At 40.6% G+C, this 22528-nt stretch overlaps 1 protein-coding gene across 1 annotated transcript in view; it reads left to right on the top strand.

Annotated features, from left to right (window-relative positions):
- LOC139712663 (WD repeat-containing protein 20-like) overlaps nucleotides 1–22172 on the top strand; it is a 53490-nt gene extending 31318 nt beyond the window's left edge. The window contains exon 3 of the mRNA XM_071624469.1: nucleotides 20566–22172. Within this exon, the coding sequence (XP_071480570.1) occupies nucleotides 20566–21834 (1269 nt within the window). The 3' untranslated portion in view covers nucleotides 21835–22172. The remainder of the gene's footprint in view (nucleotides 1–20565) is intronic.
- The last annotated feature ends 356 nt before the right edge of the window (nucleotides 22173–22528 follow it).

Genomic DNA, 22528 nt, shown 5'->3' with positions numbered 1-22528 from the left:
GTAACATTTAGTTGCGTTCGATGGTAAATTTAATGTTTGATGTTTGCTTTGACATTCGGAAGTGAATAACAATAGTATTCAACTCCGTACGATCGTAAAATGAATGCCGGAAGTTTGTTCTTACGTTCGAAAGTAAATAACAATCAACATTTAGCTCCCGAAGATACTAAAATAAATGTCGAATGATCCCTTTGACGTTCTGAAATGAATAACAATACTATTGGACTCCGTACGATGATGAAATAAATGTCTGATGTTTGCTCTTACGTTCGAAATTAAATAACAATAACTTTCAGCTCCGGAAGATGCTAAAATAAATGTCAGATGAGTTCTTTTACGTTCGGAAGTGAATAGCAGTAATATTCTGCTCCATACTATGCTAAAATAACTGTCGGATGTTTGCTTTTAAATTTCGAAATGAATAAAAGTAACGTTCAGCTGCGTTTGATGATAAAGTAAATATCTGATGTCTGCCTTGACGTTCAAAAGTCAAAAATCTTAAAACATTCGGCTCCGTACGATGCTAAAATAATTTACAGGCGATTCCTTTCACTTTCGGAAGTGGACAGCAGTAACATTCGGCTCCGTACGATAATAAAATAAATGTCGGATGTTTGCCTTTGCTTTTGGAAATGAACAGCGGTTAACAATCGGCTCCATACGATGCCAAGATAACTGTCGGATGTTTGCTTTTAAATTTCGAAATGAATAACAGTAATATTTAGTTGCGTTCGATGGTAAATTTAATGTTTGATGTTTGCTTTGAAATTCGGAAATGAATCACAATAGTATTTAACTCCGTACGATGATACCAATGCCGGAAGTTTGTTCTTACGTTCGAATGTAAATAACAATAAAATTTAGCTCCGGAAGATACTAAAATAAATGTTCAATGATCCCTTTGACGTTCGGAAATGAATAACAATACTATTCAACTCGGTACGATGATGAAATAAATGCCTGATGTTTGCTATTATGTTTGAAAGTAAATAACAACTTTCAGCTCCGGAAGATGCTAAAATAAATGTCAGATGAGTGCTTTTTACGTTCGGAAATGAAATTCAGCAGTAACAATTGGCTCCATACGATGCTATTAAAGATAACTGTCGGATGTTTGCTTTTAAATTTCGAAACGAATAACAGTCACATTTAGTTGCGTTCGGTGGTAAATTTAATGTTTGATGTTTGCTTTGACGTTCGGAGATGAATAACAATAGTATTCAACTCCGTACGATGATAAAAATGAATGCCAGAAATTTGTTTTTACGTTCGAAGGTATAAATAACAATAAAGTTTAGCTCCGGAAGAAGCTAAAATGAATATCAGATGAGTGCTTTTACGTTCGGAAGTGAATAGCAGTAATATTCAACTCCATATGATGCTAAAATAACTGTCGGATGTTTGCTTTTAAATTTTGAAATGAATAACAGTAACGTTCAGCTGCGTTTGATGATAAAGTAAATATCTGATGTATGCCTTGACGTTCAAAAATCAAAAATAGTATAACATTCGGCTCCGTATGATGCTAAAATAATTTCCAGATGATTCATTTCACTTTCGGATGTGGACAGCAGTAACATTCGGCTCAGTACGATAATGAAATAATGTCGGATGTTTGCTTTCACGTTCGGAACTGAAAAGATAAGGATAACATTCATGAAGCTCCGTAAGGTGCTAAAATGAATGTCGGTTGTTTGCTTTTAAATTTTAAAATCATTTACGGTATAATTCGGCTCCGTAAGGTGCTAAAATATCAGCAAATGTTGGATGATTGCTTCTACAATCAGAAATGAATAACAGTAACTTTCGGCTCTTTACAATGCTAAATCAAAATACATGTCGGATGTTTACAAAATAATGTCTGCAAATGATCCCACTTTCTCATTTCAAACGTAAGTTTTGATCACCCTAAATAGGTATCAACTTTTATAGTAATCTATAATTTGCTAAATCTTAGAACTCTGAATAACGGTGAGATGATTGATTTTTTTATTCATTTATTTCAGACATGGGTACCTGTATCACTTCAGTCATGCTTTCTTTTTGTCCCCGCCGAACGAGTTCGAGCAGGGGACTATGAAACGGGCTCCGTACGTGTGTGTGTCCGTGTGTCCGTCCGTGTGTCCGTCCGTCCGTGTGTGCGTCCGTGTGTGATCAAAATCTTCAATTTGCTACTTCTCTGTCATTTATGAGCCAATTTTGATTCTGTTTGCTTTATATGATAGCACTACATGGGAGCTTTGAAACTTCTACACAGAATTTCAGTCGTGACCTTTGACCTTGACCTTTGACCTATATTGTACATTTTGCTACAAAATGCTACTTTTTCGCCATTTCTAATCTGATTTCGATTCCGTTTGCTTTATGTGATGGCACCAGGTGAGGGCTTCAAAACTTGTACACAGAATTTTGACCTTTGACTTCTTTGACCTTTGACCTTGATTTTTGACCTGTATTGTACATTGGCTACAAAATGCTACTCCTTCGCCATTTCTAACCCGATTTCGATTCTGTTTGCTTTATGTGATGCACTAGGTGAGGGCTTCAAAACTTGTACACAGAATTTTGACCTTTGACCTTGATTTTTGACCTGTATTGTACATTTTGCTACAAAATGCTACTCCTTCGCCATTTCTTATCCGATTTCGATTCTGTTTGCTTTATGTGATGGCACTAGGTGAGGGCTTCAAAACTTGTACACAGAATTTTGACCTTTGACTTCTTTGACCTTTGACCTTAATTTTTGACCTACATTTTGTTGTACATTTTCCTACAAAATGCTACTCCTTCGCCATTTCTAACCCGATTTCGATTCCGTTTGCTTTATGTGATGGCACAAGGTGAGGGCTTCAAAACTTGTACACAGAATTTTGACCTTTGACTTCTTTGACCTTTGACCTTGATTTTTGACCTATATTGTACATTTTGCTACAAAATGCTACTTCCAGCGGGGACATATATTACGCACTGCGTAATTTCTACTTTTCCTTGTTATTTTTCTAACGGACCGGTATGACACTGCAACGCTGCGTTTAGCTTAGCTCCGTGTCGCTGAAAATGTGACTTATAGTCAGCGAAATCATCTTTTCTTTTATGACAATAGTGGATACGTATATAACTTAATAAAGTATCACTGTAAAAACATCGGTGTTAGATTTGACACCACGGGTGTTAAATCTAACACCGATCAAACTTCAATAAAGGACTACACCCACAGGTGTTGAAAATGCACTGTGATGGTGTTGAAAAGTGTTCACTTGACACTTTGTGGTGTTAATTTGACACTGTACCTGGTGTTATTTTGACACTGTACTGGTGTTAATTCAAAAATGACACCACATGGTGTTGATTTGATATTTGTTGGTGTTAATATCAATGGTTTAACACCCGTCCAGCTTCAGTAAGAGACCACACCAGCTGGTGTTACTGTGGTGTAAATTTATTTTCACATTTTTTCAAAAATCTAGTATTTTAATGTAAAATTCTTGATCGTCTTGTTTAAATTAAAAATCAACAAGAAGTGCAGTTACTAAGAAACTCTTCAAAAAACAGTTTAAAATTTGGAAATGACACCCGGAGGTGTTAATTTAACACCAGAAATGAGCACCGAAAATTTAACACCAGCTCGGTGTTCACTATTTAACACCGGACTTTTTGCAGTGATCGGTTTGCATCATTTTTTTTTACACTTTGTTTTGCGTTTCTTTTTTTTTTTATTTTAAAGGATTACACTGATTTGAAGAAAAAAAGAAAAAGGAAAAAAATATTGGTGCTACTAGCCTATAACGAAGCGTCAACCCACCATAAAAGCTGCGTTTATACGTTAACTTTGCGTTGCTGAAAATGTGACTAAAAGTCTTCGTAATTATCTTTCCTTTAATGCAATATTGTTGATAACTTGTCACGTAATAAAGTGCAAGTTTGCATCGCTTTCATCCTTTATTTTTGTGCGTTTCTTTCTCTATTTCAAGTCTCACACGATTAAGAAGAAAAAATGAGCAAAGGAAGAAGTTTTGAAAAAGAAAAGAAAAAGAAGAAAATATTGATGCAAGTACACTATTGTATAACAAAACGGCATCGCGGTATCAAAGCTGCGTCTATAGCTTAACTTTGCGGTGCTGAAAATGTGACTTCCAGTGTCCGAAATTATGTTTTCTTTCATGATACAATGACATAATTGTTGTTATTCATCATGTAACTAAAGTGAAGGTTTGCATCTTTGCACTATTTCCTTTCGTCTCATTTTTATTTTGTTCTGTTCTTTAAAAATCACGCTATTTAGAAGAATGTGGAAAGAAAACGAAGATGATGAAGAAGAAAAAAATAGTGCAACTGCCGTAACGAAGCAGCATCCATGCTCTATCAACTCTGCATTTAGATTAACTAAACGTCTCTGTGAAGTGTTTAAGTGTCTGAAATTCTTTTCTTTCATGACATGATTGTTGATATTTATCACGTAACTAAAGCATATATTTCAATCGCATTTATATAATTTCCTTTGTGTTTTTTATGTCAAGAGTCACGCAATTTAGAAGAAAAAATAACAGCTGGAAAAGATTAAAAGAAGAAAGTATTAGTGGAACAAACTGAGTGCAGAGTCAGCGGCCTCGCACTAAATGTGACTTCAAAAATATCTCCGAAATTATCTATTCTTTTATGACAATATTGTGGATACTTATCACTTGATAAAGTGAGGGTTTGCATTGCTTTCATACTTTCTTTTGCGCTATATTAAGTTCTTTTTTTTTATTTCAAGGATTACACTGATTTGAAGAAAAATGGAATAAGAAGAAAATATCGGTGCAACAAGATAACAGAAGCCCGGCATCCCGCTATATGAAAGCTGCATTTTATCAAAGCTTTCTTGCGTCGCTGAGAATGTGACTTATCTAGAGTTTATTTTATTTTATCATTCAAGAATCGCGAAATTTAAGAAAAAAGAAAAAAGAAAAGAATTTAAAAGAAGAAAGTATGAGTGGAACGAACTGATCGCAGAGTCCGTGACATCATACTATATCGACGCTTTATGTCACTAAAATGTGGCATTTATAGAGTCCGAAATTATGATTTCGTTTATAATCGTTAGTACTTATCAAGTAACAAAGTGTAGGTTTGCATCACATTTTATTCTTTCGTCTATTTTTCCATTATATTATAGTATACTACAAAGATCACGCAATTTAGAACATGCATACGTCTTCATCTTATTTCATGTCTTCCTCTTTTGCTGTATTTCCCCTCCAATGAATGATGAAAATAAAAATTATGTACATGTCTCCCTCCCAACAAAAAGAACCACGTGCTAGCAACCTTCAGAAAGTTAAATCTAATTGTTGATTGTTAGCAAAGAATAGCCACCGTGGGGAAATACGACAACAAATAGAAGCGAAAGATTGTATAAGCATGCAGTCTCTTCGGATCGAAGACGCTTGACATCCTCCCCACCCCCCCCCCCCCCCCCCCCCCTTGCAGAAATTTCCACAAAACCAGGTGCTAGACGCAGGTGCCAGTCGAAAGAATGCACGCACTAGAATTCTGTTAATAAACAGAGTGTAAATAGCCTGGAAATATCGATCAAAGAACTAGCTCGAGAGTAGAATTAAAGGAATCATTGCAAGGACCATGATTCTATTAATTTAGTCTTTCTTTTGGCCCATAGTAGAAGCATCGAACAGTCGATCATAATCCGGGATAATAGTGTATACCTGATTATCTTAGATGTTCCTGAACTATAGAAAGGGATTGATTAATCACTCGATTTATTGAATCACAGAAAGACAATGATCATGAAAGCACACGTCTTGATTGCAGACAGAAATTCATTACGAGTATGTGATATGCAGCCACTACCCGATTAGACTGTAAAATCACGACAATTTCAGGCTCATTAAAACTGCGCATTACTTTTCAAAGTTTGGAAGAATTTCACCTGTGAACTGTGACGGTCCACTACGGAGATGATTTGGCTATCAACATTCGTTTGTTTCTTGTTTTGTTATGTCTTGTCTGTTTGTTTGCTTGCTTGCTTTTGTTTGGTTTTGTTTTTGCTCGTACAAGACATGACGATTTCTTCGTATCGAATGTAAACTGTTACCGCAATCAAGCCATATAGCGCAGCTGCGGAGCATTCGATTCATTGAACTTGAAGTAGCCTCAAACAAGGCAAGAGCACATGGCACGTGTTTCGCACATCGGCACATCGACACAGAGCGAGACATTTAGCAATCATCGTTATGACAGATAGTCTGATTTCAATCATGGGAAAAGAAACAGGAATACTTGGGAAAATGGTGATGTTTAAAATCAAATAAAAAAAAGCCTATATATATAAAAACGTATGGCTTATTCTGAGTTCTAAGATTTAACTCTTAACGTGCCATGGTCGCCGAACGGCGACCTTAGTCCTGACGTGCCATGGTCGCCGATCGGCGACTAAGAAGAGCGAGAAAAACATTGATCATTTAAGTTCTTCTGGTACCGTAATGTGTTACACCAAGAAACTGCCAATAATGTGTAGTGGTAGCTGATTAGCATAGCCATCGTTTCCACTAAAAATGTGAGCATGCTTACATTAGAAAATTTTGAGTAATTACACGATTTTTCAGCTAGATGTATTTTTTTCGTGTCGGGAAAATCCGCAGCGAGCGCACCCTCTGCGAGATGTGTATGGATCAAAAGTCTCATTGGTAAACCACACGTGTGTATGCTATTGATTCTGCGTGTATTGTCTATACGGTTCCAGTCGCATTGTTCCGCTTGGATGCTGTCCTGCGGGAAGCTCTTTTGATTTTGTCCCTCAAAGAGGGTCGTCGGTCAAGTCTTTCATCCTTTTGTTTTGGTGAACGTCACTAATCGTCCCCACGCTAACATAGGAATTGCGCGCGGACAAAGACCTGCCGATTTCAATAGAGTACCTGCGCCCGTGGTCCGCTTAGACAAAAGAAGGATTAGTAGGCTCTTCCTTCTCAAGTGGACAAAAGACACTCTTCCAGGGCCCGGGACAATCACTTTAGTTTCAAATACAGGATCTGGGACTAAAGGACTCAGATTTGGGAATGAATTACTGAGGCAGAAAGAGAAATTGCTGAGACAAAATAAACAGCTAGTATCTTTGAAATTATAAAATTCTAGAAGGCAATTTTGTTATCATTTGAAAGAGGAGATGTTGCTCTAAAACTTTCTCACAGAGTCAAGGGAGCGTTCTATGGAAGAAAAAACATGACTGACTCTTTTTTCCATACTACACAGAAATTGCTAATAATTTTTCTGATGTATCAATTATTTCTGCAATATTTCAGGTTCAGATAAATATTATGCCAAACTGACTACATGACATGAAAGAACAAACATTTCTTGATATATGTTGTGTAGAACTCAATTCAAAACAGTCAATAGTTTCAGAGATATGGCGGTTTTAAATTTCATTGTCAGTGCAGTATCGAAACGTTCTGGCGTTTGGTAAAAACCTCTGGCACGTTAGGGGTTTTGGGCCTGGCACATTAAGAGTTAACATAGGTTTATAGATTGTTATAAAAGTTGATGCGTATTTAGGTGGTCAAAACTTACGTTTGAAATGAGAAAGCGGGAGCATTACGTAGACATTAAAATGTAAACATCTGACATTTGTTTTAGCATTGTAAATAGCCGAAAGTTACCGTTATTCATTTCTGATTGTAAAAGCAATCATCCAACATTTACAAGTATTTTAGCACCTTACAGAGCCGAATGTTATACCGTTAATCATTTTCAAACGTAAAAGCAAACAACCGACATTCATTTTAGCATCTTACACAGCAGAATGTTATCCTTATTCAGTTCCGAACGTGAAAGGAAACATCCGTTATTTATTTTAGCGTCTAAATGAGCCGATTGATACCGTTAATCATTTCCAAATGTATAAAAGCAACAATCGGTTATTTATCTTAGCATGTACGGAGCAGAATATTTCCGTTATATTCATTTCCAAATTTAAAAGCAAACATCCGACATTATTTTATTTCATCATCGTACGGAGCCGAATGTTACTGTTGCCCGCATCCAAAAGTGAAATGAATCATCTGACAATTATTTCAGCATCGTACAGAGCCAAATGTTACTGCTATTCACTTCCAAACGTAAAAACAGTCATCTGACATTTATTTTGGCATCTTCCGGATCCGAATGTTATTGCTATTTACTTTCGAACGTGAAAGCAAACACCCTACATTTATTTAATCATCATACGGAGTTAAATTTTATTGCTATTCATTTCCGAACGTCAAAGGGATCATTCGACATTTATTTTAGCATCTTCCGGAGCTGAATGTTATTGCTATTTACTTTCGAACGTAAAAGCAAACATCCGGCATTTATTTCATCATCGTAGGGAGTTGAATATTATTGTTACTCATTTCCGAACGTCAAAGCAAACATGCGACATTTATTTTAGGATCTTCCGGAGCTGAATGTTATTGCTATCTACTTTCGAACATAAGAGCAAACATCAGACATTTGTTTTATCATCGTACGAATATTATTGTTATTCATTTCTGAACGTCAAAGAGGTCATCCGACATTAATTTTAGCATCTTACGGAGCCGATTGTTTGATACCGCTGTTCATTTCCAAAAGTAAAGGCAAACATCCGAAAAAAAGGAGGTTGAAACGTATGAAATAAAAAAAAAAATACAAATTTTAGAGTTGCTCAGTACAATACTAGTTTGTGCTTCCAAACATTGGCAGCTTTGCTTGCTGGATCACTCGCACATGGCTCGATCTGCTGCTCCGGGGATTGCTCGCGTACACGTGTAGTAAACAGTGGCAACTCACAGTGATCGGAGAGAAGCGCTCGTAAATTTTCTGCACCGGAATCTCGGTGAACGTGGTATAATACTGCGCTCACTGTACACCTGCGTATGCTGCTGGCAAGCAAATAAGTGGAATCGGTAATAGACCGTGTGCGATGCGGGTACATCGCACACTATATGACACGATCGACGATCTTGCCGCTAAAGCGAGCGCCGAGCAAGTAACTGTCGAGCATGCGTTTGAAGGAAACTGCAAAAGATATATTTTTTTAAAATGGGAAATATTACAAAATGGGGAAGGAAGATAACAAAAACTCTGAAAATTACGCGTGGTAGTCCAAATTCACGCGTGGCGCAAAATTGGCTGCCACAATTTACGCGTGGCGCACCCGCCACGCGAAAAACGCCTGGGGAGGACGTTGGAAACACAAACTAAATTTACCAGGCACACAGTTACACAAGAATTACAATAATCACATTCTTAGCTTTGCACACTATTAATATTTCGCACAACTATGGGTGTACATGTTGCTCACTGAGAACATCTAGAGCTACAGGGAGCGACAGCAATGTCGCACCGCTACACACCGGTCTTCCGTGTGTCTACCAGCAGCACTCACAGTCAGCCGATTGATACCGTTAATCATTTCTAAATGTAAAAGCAACAATCTGTTATTTATTTTAGCATCATATGGAGCAGAATATTACAGTTATTCATTTCCAAATTTAAAAGCAAACATCCAACATTTATTTTACTATCATACGGAGCAGAATGTTACTGCTGTCCACTTCCAAAAGTGAAATGAATCATCTGACAATTATTTTAGCATCGTACGGAGCCGAATGTTACTGTTTTTCATTTTGGAACGTCAAGGCAGACTATATCAGACATTTATTTTACCATTAAACGCAGCTGAATGTTACTGTTATTCCTTTCGAAATGTCAGCAAACATCCGACATTTATTTAATCATCGTACGGAGTTATTATTGTTATTCATTTCCGAACGTCAAAGGGATCATTCGACATTTATTTTAGCATCTTCCAGAGCTGAACATTATAGCTATTTACTTTCGAACGTAAAAGCAAACATCTGGAATTTATTCTATCATCGTACAGAGTTGAATATTGTTGTTATTCATTTCTGAACATCAAAGCAAACATTCAACATTTATTTTGGCATCTTCCGGAGCCGAATGTTATCGTTATTTACTTTCGAACGTAAAAACAAACATCCGGCATTTATTTCTATCATCGTATATACGGAGTTGAATATTATTATTAATTATTTCTGAACGTCAAGGCAAACATTCAACATTTATTATTTTTCGTAATCTCCGTTGTTCGTTAATATGAGATCCCACTCGTACGCATGCGCAGTCAATTCATTCGTAGCGTGTGTTTCTTAGCGGTCAAGTCGCCATTTTGAGCTCTAAATTTCGCCGTTTTTCTTTCACTTTGCGATCTTTCGCGTTCTAGTTTTCGGGGTTTAATAGGTTATTTTACCTCCCCGATCGTTTGGTAGTATTTTTGGAGAGTGATGGAAGCGAATTCGGGTTCTTCCACGAAGCCGAATTTCCCGCACGAGAAGCTGGTTCGCGATGCGGGTTCCACCAGCATCGCCAGCGGACCGCGAGCGGGTCCCTCCCCCGGCTGCGATCCGGGGGGAAAGGGTAAGACGGCAGCGGCGAGCTCGGCTAGCCGCGGTGGTAAAGGCACGGGGAAAGCCAAAGGCAAAGCACCGGCGAAGATTACTTCTCCTCCTCCCGTGATTGCACGGAAGTTCGCCAAGTCGGCTGCTACCTCTGAGGTCTCAGACCTTTTGATTAAGAAGCCCTCGATCATGATTGACTCTGAGATATTAGCCAAAGATTCTCGGGCTGTCCAGGACTGCATTCGTGCAGATCCTATTTCAAAGAAGGACAGTCAGGCCTGCATTCGTGCAGAGCCTCCACAGACCACGACCTCGAAGTCGGGACCAAGCACTAGTGTTGGTGGCTCAAATTTTGAACATCGTCTGAATAAACTGGAAGAGATGCTGGGAAAATTGGTGGATCATTTGCCACTTTCTCATCCACAGACTCGTAGTAGTCATGACACGAGAAGTCTCGGAGATGAGGATGATAATCTCCTTTTATCTGACTATGAGTATGACTGCGATCAAGATGATGGGCCTTTTGGCTGTAAACTTACACCAGCGTCTGACTCACAGACTTCTGATTTCAGTGCTGAAACAAGCACTGAAGATAGTAATGCTACTCCTGCCTCTGGCAAGAATGTAGCCATCCCAGCTATCGCAGCAAAATTCGCAGTACCTCTCAGCGTGGGGAAACCCTTAGATGAGGATATTGCTGGGTCGGTATCCTACCTTGTCAGCCACACTCTTGAACAGGCTGCCCTAGAGGAGACTGGTAAGAAGTACACTAGCCCAGAAAACTGTCCACTACTTGACGTGCCCAAAGTCAACTTGACAATTTGGGAGAATCTCAACCCTACTACCCGTGCTAGGGACCTGAAGCTACAGCGTATTCAGAGCGCTCTTGTAAAAGGCATCACTGCTTTTGCGCAGACCCTTTCTGCTTCGGAGCTGTCAGAAAAACAGCAGGACGCTCTCGGACTCCTGTGTAGCTCTAATTTTGAGCTGAACGCCTTGAGGAAGGACCTCATTAAACCTGGCTTGAATGCAAAATTTGCACACTTGTGCAAGCCTCAGAACCCTGTGACCAAACAGCTGTTTGGTGATGACTTAGGAAAGAAAGTCAAAGACATCCAGGAAGAACAAAGAGCAGCAGCCGGTGTTGTGAAAGGCTCAAAACCTTTCTCAACAGGTAACTCCCGTCAGCGTCCATATTCGCAGTCACAGTCTCATTATCACCCTTACCGCCGACAGACGGAAGCAAATTACCGTAGAATGAGATCAGCGGGGTGGACCACGCCAACCGTACAGGCTGGGTCGGTACAGCGGCCTTTTTTAGGCCAGCGTTCGTGGAAGCCACACACTGCCACCCCGATGACCAGACCCAACAAGGGCAGCGGCCGACAGAGCCCTCAATACCGGGGGTTTGCGGGGGCCCGCAAGTAACTGAGCATGTTAAACCAACAGTCTCCTCATCCTCTGCAGAGGTGAGTACATGCCCTCTCATAAATCTTGCTTGTTCAATGGTGGGTGGACGACTGAAAAATTTCTATGACAAATGGAGAAGCCTGACTTCAGATCCATACATTTTGAATGCTGTCAAAGGATACAAACTCGAATTTGATCCTAATGAATTCCCTACTGTAAGAGGGAAAGAGTTGTATAATTTATCTCGCAGTTCAGAGCTTAACAGTCAAATAGAGGAAGAGATTTCTCGCCTCTTAGCTAAAAATGTGATTGAACTTTGCGAACATGAGAATGGAGAATTCATCTCCAATATTTTCACGAGACCCAAAAAGAATGGTTCCTTACGAGTTATCCTTGATCTTTCTGATCTTAATACAGGCATCCTTTATCAGCATTTCAAAATGGACAACATACATACAGCCTTGTCACTGCTCAGCCCAAATTGCTACATTGCATCTATTGATTTACAAGATGCATACTATTCAGTTCCCGTCCATCCATCATCGAGAAAGTATTTGCGTTTCTATTGGCAAAGTAAACTGTACCAATACAAGGCCTTACCTAATGGTCTCAGCTCGGCTCCCAGACTGTTTACAAAAATGCTGAAGCCAGTGTTTGCCCAGCTTAGAACAGAAGGACATGTAGTTATGGGTTATCTTGATGACACTTTGATAATTGGGAGATCTAAGGATGCTACCCAAAGGGCTGTTTCAGCTACCACTAAGCTTCTAACAGAGCTGGGGTTCTTAATTCATCCTGAGAAGTCAGTACTTAGCCCAGGCCTAGACCTAGAGTTCCTTGGGTTTCATTTGAATACTAGGTCAATGCACATTACTTTGCCAAGGGAAAAACAAGATGACATTTATGAGGTTTGCACCTCCCTCTTATCCCTTGCCACCCCATCCATTCGAAAGGTTGCTAGGGTCATAGGGAAAATAGTTGCCACGTTCCCTGCAGTACAGTATGGCCCACTGCATTACAGATATCTAGAGAGAGACAAGGTACAGGCCCTTAAGGCAGCTTGTGGTCATTTTGATAGGCCCATGACTCTTTCCATGGAGGCACGACATGAATTGATATGGTGGAAAGAACATATTCATGAGTCATTTAATCATGTTGTCAGACAAAAGGTCAATTTGGAGCTACGTACAGATGCCAGTGCAGAGGGATGGGGTGCTACAGACTTAACCTCTCACACAGGTGGCAGGTGGACCACAGAGGAAGTACATTCAGCTCAAACATCGGGTATTAATTACCTAGAAACACTGGCAGCTGGACTGGCTCTGAAATCCTTCTGTGCAGATAAGAGAAATGTACATGTCCTATTGAGGATTGATAACACTACGGCTGTTGCCTACCTTAATAACATGGGAGGGCTGAAATCAGAAACGTGCAATCAGGTAGTGTTAGACATCTGGCATTGGTGTATAGAACGCAATATATGGCTGTCAGCAGCTCACTTACCTGGGTGCCAGAACAACGAGGCAGACTTCATGTCTAGACACTTTAATGACAGAACAGAGTGGATGCTAGATAAGAATAGCTTTGAGAAGATTGTGGCTAAGTATGGTACACCAGTAATTGATTTGTTTGCATCCAGACTAAATGCTCAGCTACCTAGGTACATTTCATGGTTGCCAGATCCCAATGCAGAGTCAGTTGATGCATTCACACTAGACTGGGGAAAATTTGCACTCTTTTATGCCTTCCCTCCTTTCTGTTTGGTAGCAAAATGCCTACAGAAAATACAAGAAGACAATGCACATGGCCTGCTTGTGGTACCAAATTGGCCTACACAGGCCTGGTTCCCTCTCTTGACAAGTATGATGAGTGAAGAACCTTTGATCTTGAAAAGAAGCAAATCCTTGCTGACACAACCAGTATCTAAGGCTACCCACCCACTCTGCACTAAACTCGATCTTCTTTGTTGCAGGATTGGCGTTCACAGTTCGAGATAAAGGGACTACAGGACAGGACTGTGGACGTGTTGTGTGCATCTTGGAGACTGTCTACACGCACACAATATGGAACTTACATTAAGAAATGGCAAGAGTATTGCAGACAGGAAACTTTGAACAGTCACTGCACTGCTGTAGAAAGTGTTATAGAATTTTTGAGTTATCTGTTTCATGTACATAAGTTGAGTTACAGTGCTATTAACTGTGCCAGAAGTGCTTTGGCCTCGGTGGTGCTGTTGGAGAACAGCAACTGTACAATTAGTACACATCCTTTGGTGACAAGATTCATGAAAGGTGTATTTCATTTACGAACTCCGCTGCCACGGTACAACCATATCTGGGACGTTAAAATCGTGTTAGATCATCTCCGCAAAATGTCACCAGCCAGTAAGCTATCTTTGTGTGAACTTACTCATAAGCTGTGTATGTTGCTCGCACTCACTTCGGCACAAAGGGCACAGACTTTGTTCTACATTCATATTGATGGCCTGGTTTGGAAGGATAATAGCGTAGAGATTCATGTCAGTGACTTGGTAAAACAGAACAAGACCTCCGACAGAGTAGGGAGTACGACTACAATTGAAGAGTATCCTTCAGAGAAGAGACTCTGTGTGGTACGCTACCTGAAAAAGTACATTGAGCGTACAAAAGTGATGAGGGATACGGAAAGGCACCTGTTCATATGTCATAGGAAACCTCACAAACGAGCCAGTAAGCAAACCATCTCCAGGTGGATAAAGGAGACAATGAGTGCGGCGGGTATCGACACTAGAATTTTCAAACCGCATTCTACAAGGGCTGCAGCAGTCTCTACTGCAAAGACAGCAGATGTGCCCATAGCGGACATTCTGAAACAGTCCGGATGGTCTAATGAGGAAACCTTCAACAGGTTCTATGATAAGCCGTCGATCAGGGCAGGACCTACATGTAGGTTCTCCATGGCGGTACTGGATAATCATTGAAGAGAAAGAGTATTATTGGTGAGCTACTATGTCATTCTTATCCCCATACATTGCTTGGTTTTTGCAGAAATGCGACCACTTGCTTCAAAATCTCATATTAACGAACAACGGAGATTACGAAAAATAATAAATAAATTAAACGAGAACTTACCTGTTTGAAGTTTGATTTTTATTATTTGAGTAATAGGAGTGTGAGTTAATATGCCCTCCACTCCCACCCTCAATTCAAACTTCAAGGTAATGTTCTTCTCCGTCAATTTACAGTGTATTTCCAGATTGTGGGATTGTGACAGTGGTCGCATTTCCTCATGGATCAGGCAATCTCACTTGACCCAGTTGGGTCTTTGGTTCAGTTCTCTCACCCAAGTTGACATTATGTATTAGACGTCGGAAGACAGTCCGATTGCTTAGGTGGAGATTTGCCTGGGCGACGAATATTGACTGCGCATGCGTACGAGTGGGATCTCATATTAACTCACACTCCTATTACTCAAATAATAAAAATCAAACTTCAAACAGGTAAGTTCTCGTTTAATTTATTTATTTCAGCATCTTCCGGAGCCGAATGTTCTCCTTATTCTTTTCCGAATGCAAAATCAAATATCCGACATTAATTCAAGTACCGTACGGAGCTGAATCTTGCCGTTATTCATTTCCAAAAGTAAGCAAACATGCGACATTTATTTTAGTATCATGTGGAGTTGAATATCACCATTATTCATTTCCAAAATTAAAAGCAAACATTTGACATTTATTTTAGCATCTTGCGGAGCCGATTGTTACCACTGTTCATCTCCAAAAGTAAAGGCAAACATCCAACATTTTTTTGGTGGTCCGACTCGTGTTTTTGGTGGCCCCGGACCACCATTAGTGTCGAGCCCTGAATAAGTGCAGCACACAAAGGATGGGCTACTCGGTTGCCAAACCCCCCCCCCCCAAAAAAAAAAAAACAAACAAACAAACAAACAAAAAACAAGGCATATACGATTGTGCTAGAAAAGAAAAAAAAATTAATTACCGAAAACTCAAATAAGATTCAAGTCAAAACAGGGGTAAAGTAATAAATTATGATTTTTTTTTCTGAAAATCGTACAGCGTATCATTCCGTAACATCTATATTTATCAGAAACTGTTGTTAAATCATATCTATACTATTCCATATTATGCTAGGTCTATACTTCTATAATATATACCACACTATTTTCATAATCGCATTGCTGAAAAAAAAAAGAAGTATTCAGTGCTTGCGTTCTTGGGGGAGAATCAATGAAACAAACTTTGTGAAAGGAAAAAAGTTTAAAAAGCTCTAGCAGGAGATTGATGTTTGGACGGTGGACCGTGATTAATGCCAAAGATATAACTGTCAACACCTAAGCAGGTGCGCCACGACGTTTAAGAAATCTACGCGCACGGCATGACTATCACGATCGCAAATCAGAACACAGTCGTTAAAGAAAAGATGATGGGGCAGAGCGTAGTGCTATCATAAGCACTCCATTGGCACGGGTGCTATATGCATACCGTGTACGTGTGTAGGTAGGTGTTGGGGATTTTTCTTGTCAGCTGTGTACCGGGTATTTCTTTGGGCGCATGATCGTTCTGGTCTTAAAATATTTACAATTGAGTGTGAAAAGATTTGTGACATGTCTTCGCTGTCCACGCGCGCTTAATCGGAAATGCTGAGTGATGTTTGCAATTTCGATTCGAGCAACATGCTGGGAAAAACAATAAGTTAATTAAGATCGGGACATTAGATTCCCCTTCGAGGTAACCGAACTTCGAGTTCGAGCTACGCGATTTTTAGTACACGGAAACTCCATAGGAACAATCGGGACTTTCATTTTGCCCCCGAGGTAAGTGATATTCGGCTTATCTGACGTCGAGGTAAGCGAGGTTGACTGTATATACCACCGCACCGACGCGAGCGCCACTGTGGCACAGAAGTTGTGAACTGCTCGTGAACTGCTCTTGAACTGGTCGTGAACTGCTCGTGCCATGCGCAACCTGTTCGTGAAGTGCGTAAACTAGTCGTGAACTGCTCGTGCCATCATTGCATGAAGTACACGTGACCGTGTCAGTGGGAAGGCACGGCCACGCTGCGACACGCACCAATTTGTGAACATGTGAACTTCTCGTAAACCCGACGTGAGCTGTTCGTGAACTATTCGTGGCAGTTCGTGACAGTTGTGGCATGGCGGCAAAGCCACGCACTGGCATGCATCCTCCCGCGTCGTCCCGACGAGTTCATGACTCGGTGCTATAGAATTAAACTCTTTATTTTCTGTATAGGCCTACTAAACTCTTAATTGGTATCTATTGACGAACTAGCTCTACGTAGGCCTACGCACGTCAGAAATCACTGGTTTCCTCGCATTAATGGGTTCTTTGGCAAGATATGCATTGCACACAGACGCGGTTCTAGTTACTCGGTTACTTGCCCTTGCTGATGATGGCTTTATTGGCAGGCGGGCGGGCCGAGGCATCGGGCGCGCAGGCTGGGATTGAGACTGCTGTCTAGGGTGTTTGCATGCAGCAGTCGCGTAAGCAATGCGTACCGATCGTGAATTTCATGCAAGGAAAAGACCATAATTACATGAAAGAAACGCAACTAAATGTTAAGAGAAAGCGAGCAGTTAACAGACAAACATTTGTGACAAGACCCCAGCTATACTGTCTCTACGTAGAGTTAATATTTTATCAACTGTAAAGTTATCATGGATTTGGAGCGGTTAAGAAAACTTATATGTTGATTTGGGGTGAAGTTGGAGTTGATTTAATCTCTGGGTCTCGTGATAAAACGGACTTGAAGTTTATTTGGAAGTTAATCATTGATTAATTGGACTTAGAGTTGATATGAGAAGTTAATCATAGATTATCTTGACTTAACGTTAAATTTATCTTTTGATAAAACGGGGCCCTGGATATGCATATGAATGAGTTGATGTTATCACCTCACAACTTGCCACTTTGCAACTTTGTACACAAAATCTTGAAATAATCTTTTTTGGGGTTCGAAAGAAATTTTGCCTTAGTCTCAAAACCTTATATATTTGACTGATCATTATGTTGAAGTTATTCAACTAGTGATAACAATTCAACGGTACAGGTGTATGTTTAACACTTTCTGACACAAAAATAGATTTTTCATCTGATTTTTGTACACGATATGGAAAAATGTGAGGTCATTTGCACAGACTCATATCAGCTGTTCAAGACTGTTTTGCAAAAATTAACAACACTTATCAATGTCAATTATCAATTATCAGCCTCCCTAATTTTTATGTGATTTTGATCAAATTTTCACCATTGTGTTCATATCATTCTATGCTTTCTGTTTAGAAAAACTGATGTGGAAGTCCCCTTTTAACTAAATCTAATGCTTTGAATAAATTAAAAAGTTGTATTCTGTATTTAGCTGAGATACTGTCTTTGAAGCCAAATACTGTAAAAGTGGATATTTCGCGCTGGGCTGAGTAAGATGAGTTTTGCATGTTTTTAATTCCGCGGAATCAAGACATCCGCCACTGGAGTATGGCAAGCAAAGATATTCGCATGCTTTTATTTTCATGCTCGTTTCTCACACGAAATGCGCTAAAAATTCAACTTCGCGAAAATTTCCATTTTTACAGTATATGAATTAACCAATGTACACTTATTAAACAATTTGTAGAAATGTTGGTGCTTAAAGCTAGACTGATAAATCTGCCTTTTAAACGAAGGCCTCTTGTTCACTCTTTTTTGGTCGAGAATACGGTCGGCCCCTCTCAACAGACAGATGTCTTCTATTCACTCTGCTGTGTGGACTTAACTTCCCTGATGACGGCAAATAAGAAATGTGGTAGAAGTTCCCTTTTCAGCTCACCTGAGCCAAAGGCTCGAGTGAGCTATTGCGATCGCTCTTCGTCGGGCATCCGGCGTGCGTCGTGCATAAACTTTTTACATTTTCATCTTCTTGAGAATCCCATGACCGATTTTCACCAAACTTGGCAGGTAGCATCCCTAGGGGGATAGGATCTCAACTTGTTCAAATGGACACCATGCCCTACCTGGGGGGCCCCCCAGAGGGGCCCAAACCCCCAAAAATTAAGGAATCTTAAAAAATCTTCTTCTGTAGAACCAGAAGTGATAGAGCTAAGTTAATACTACGACTTAGTACTTTAATGACTGTAGTTTCAAGTTTGTTCATGGCGGAATCTGGGGTGCCCCCCTTGGGACTCAGGAGAGAGGGGTGGGGAGGGGTCCTAATGGGGCCAAAATTGTACATTTTCATCTTTTTCTTGAAAATGCCAAAATGAATTTTAACCAAACTTAGCAGGTAGCATCCCTAGGGGGATAGAATCTCATCCCCATCAAATGGGCACCATGCCCCAACTGAGGGCCCAAGGGGACCGAAATTGTGGCCTAAATTGTAAATTTTCTTCTTTTTCTTGAAAATGCCATGATGAATTTTCACCAAACTTGGCAGGTAGCATCCCTAGGGGGATAGAATCTCAATTCCATCAAATGGGCACCATGTCCCACCTGGGGGGCCCCCCAGAAGGGCCAAACCCCTTGGGAGACCCAAAGGGGCCTAATTCCGCCCCCCTCCAACATTAAGGAATATTTACAATTCTTCTTGAGAACCAGAAGTGATATTTAAAGCAAAGTTACTTTGAGTTTGTACATTGATGACTGTAGTTCCAAGTTTGTTCACTGCAGATCCAGGGCTGCCCCCCCCCCCCCTTCCCGACTAGGGATAGGATCTCAAAGTGTTTGAATGGGCAACATGCTTTCTTTGGGGGCCCCAGGGGGTCCAAACCTCCTAAATTAAGGAATATTCAATAATATTCTTCTCTAGAATCAAAAGTGGTAGGGCTTTAAATCTCCCCCCCCCCCCAAAAAAAAACAAAAAACAAAAACAAAAACAAAAACAAAAACAAACAAAAAACAAAAAAAAACCCAAAAAACTACATAGTCCAACATTCTATGAAGTACAGTGTACTTGGCAGGTTTTTTTTTTTTTTTACTGGGCCCTGTTTCATAAAGTTGTTCGTAAAGTTACGAACGACTTACGAGCGACTGGTGATCAGTTCTTGTGGTGAATTATTCAAATTCTAGTAAGTATAGCACATCGCAACTGATCACCAATCGCTCGTAAGTTGTTCGTAACTTTACGAACAGCTTTATGAAACACCCCCCTGGTGTGATGGAATATGCAAATGGACACCATGGCCTCAGCTCTCAAAGCTACCCCCCACCACAAGTTTCCAGTGTTCTCAGGTAAGAGTCTGCTAGAATGCATGAAAGGTGAACTTGCGATACTCAGGTGAGCGCTAGACCCCCGGGTCTCTTGTTTTATAATATTAAATAAGAGATCACAAAACTGGGCATGCTGATCTATATACTCAACGAACAAGTGAAGCTCACCAATTTCATGATTTATTCCTCTTTAACACAGTTCTGCATGCTTTATCGAGTAAAATGGACTTAGAACTGAGCTTCCCTATAAGATGCAGCAGTCACGTTCAAACCACTGAACTCACATGTGCGCAGATAGATCGCACAGTCCACACAGCAGAGTGAAAGGAAGATATCCGTCTGTTATGAGGGGCTGACTGTATTATCGACAGTACAGTTAACAAGAGGCCACCGAAACAAGAGGCAGATTTATTGGTCTAGTTTAAAGTGTGCTCTAACTGATACAGTAGTAATGTATCCTTATATTGTATTGAAACAATTTACTGTATCATTTTTTTAATATTTTTTTTTTTATTGCAGAGGACAATAGACAAGAGCAAAGTTATGTGCCTAAAGTGGGTTCCTGGAACAGAACACATGTTCATTGCATCCCACCAGAGTGGATTTATGTATGTGTACAATGAGACACTGCTACCTGTGAACACACCACCTCACTACCAGCACATCAAGCAGGGTGAGGGTTATGCAGTCTTCACATGCAAGAGCAAGACACCAAGGAACCCTGTATACAGGTGGGCAGTGGGGGAGGGCTCCATCAATGAGTTTGCCTTCTCACCTGATGCCAACTACTTAGCGTGTGTGTCACAGGATGGATTCCTGCGAGTTTTCAACTATGATACAATGGAACTCCATGGCATGATGAAAAGCTACTTTGGTGGCCTAATATGTGTATGTTGGAGCCCAGATGGCAAGTATATTGTGGTGGGAGGTGAAGACGATCTTGTGACAGTGTGGTCATTCCTAGAACTAAGGGTTATAGCAAGGGGGAGAGGTCACAGTTCATGGGTAAGTGTTGTCACATTTGACCCTTTTACAACAGGAATGATGAATGGTGATGGACATGACTTTGGAAGTGATGATGACTTTGGCACTCACAATCATGATGTGAGTAATAACAGGGATCGCTCCTTTAGCAATTATTCCAGGACTTCAATAAGAAGTGCCAGTGACCTACCGCCCCCTCTCCTGTACCGCTTTGGATCAATAGGACAGGACACACAGTTGTGCCTATGGGAACTCACGGAGGACATGATCCAGCAGTTCCAGCCACCTGCCAGAACTCGCACCAACACGCAGCTGTCCGCATCACATTGCAATAACATCTCACACAAAGCCAGCAGCAATGCCAGCTCAAACCACCCGGATGGCACCCTCTCCAAGTTCTCCACTCTCTCACTTTCCGACAAGCACAAGGAGAAAAACAAGAAGGATAGTGTGTCTAGCAAGAGTAGCGTGCACTCACATCTGAACAAAATGCACCTGAGGATCTTTGAAGAGGGCTCAAGAGCCATTGGGACCAATCTGTGCCCAAGGCTGGATGAGGTGCTCACATTAGAACCTGTAGTGGCCAAAAAGATTGCACATGAGAGATTGACATCCCTACTTTTTAGAGAGGACTGTATTGTGACAGCCTGTCAAGAGGGCTTCGTTAGCACGTGGGCAAGGCCAGGCAAAGTGGTAAGTTTCTCTCATTCTTTGAGTAGCTCTCTGTTTTCAGAGTTTTATATGCATGTTGTATTTCCTTTGTCAGGTAACGAAACAAGCTGCTGGAAACTGCTTATCCAATAGTGGCGAGCCAATCTACAAATCAAGGGGGTTAACAGACAAAGGTAGACACAGACACAGACGAAAGGCAGAAGTGGGCCAATGATGATCTCAAGGATCAGGGGCAACCCATGAAGGACAAAGATGAATAGGGAAGCAACATCGCTTTGAATCCCCCTCCCTTACCTGTTGGGGCCCCCTGCCTTTGACTTCTAATGAACCCCTTTTGTTTTCTTTGCATGCGCACACAAACATCTTATCCGTTCATGGATTTGAAATTTGTGCGCATGTGATATGTGTGCATGCGCTGGCCGTAGTATTCAGTGTATGTAGCTCTCCCAAGGTCCTCTCGACCGAGTCACATTCAGTCATCAATTCGAACAGAAAGGGACTATTGGTAGAACCAAACGTTGCCCGAATCCTGTTTTCAATACTTCAACTTAATTGGTAAGTCTTCAAATTGAAGAAATTTTTGGATTTTAAGTTGATATTTACCCGCAATGCTAAATCTGTCATGATCCTGGATGCTACAATGCGAAGCCCCGTTACGCTATGCGTATGGGGCTGCTGGTCGCAGTTAGCTATGTGTACACGTGTTTTGTATGGGGCTGCACGCTGCTGGTCGCAGTTATCATGCAATAATGGTTTCGCACAATACGTGTACTACCTCGCCGTCGAACGACGGCGGCTCTGGTACGAAACCATTATTGCATGATTA

The sequence above is a fragment of the Diadema antillarum genome, unplaced genomic scaffold (genome assembly GCF_040938485.1).
Source record: "Diadema antillarum isolate AM-2024a unplaced genomic scaffold, OU_Dant_1.0 seq00001837_RagTag, whole genome shotgun sequence".
Lineage (NCBI taxonomy): Eukaryota > Metazoa > Echinodermata > Echinoidea > Diadematoida > Diadematidae > Diadema > Diadema antillarum.
This window is presented reverse-complemented; position numbering and strand designations above follow the sequence as displayed.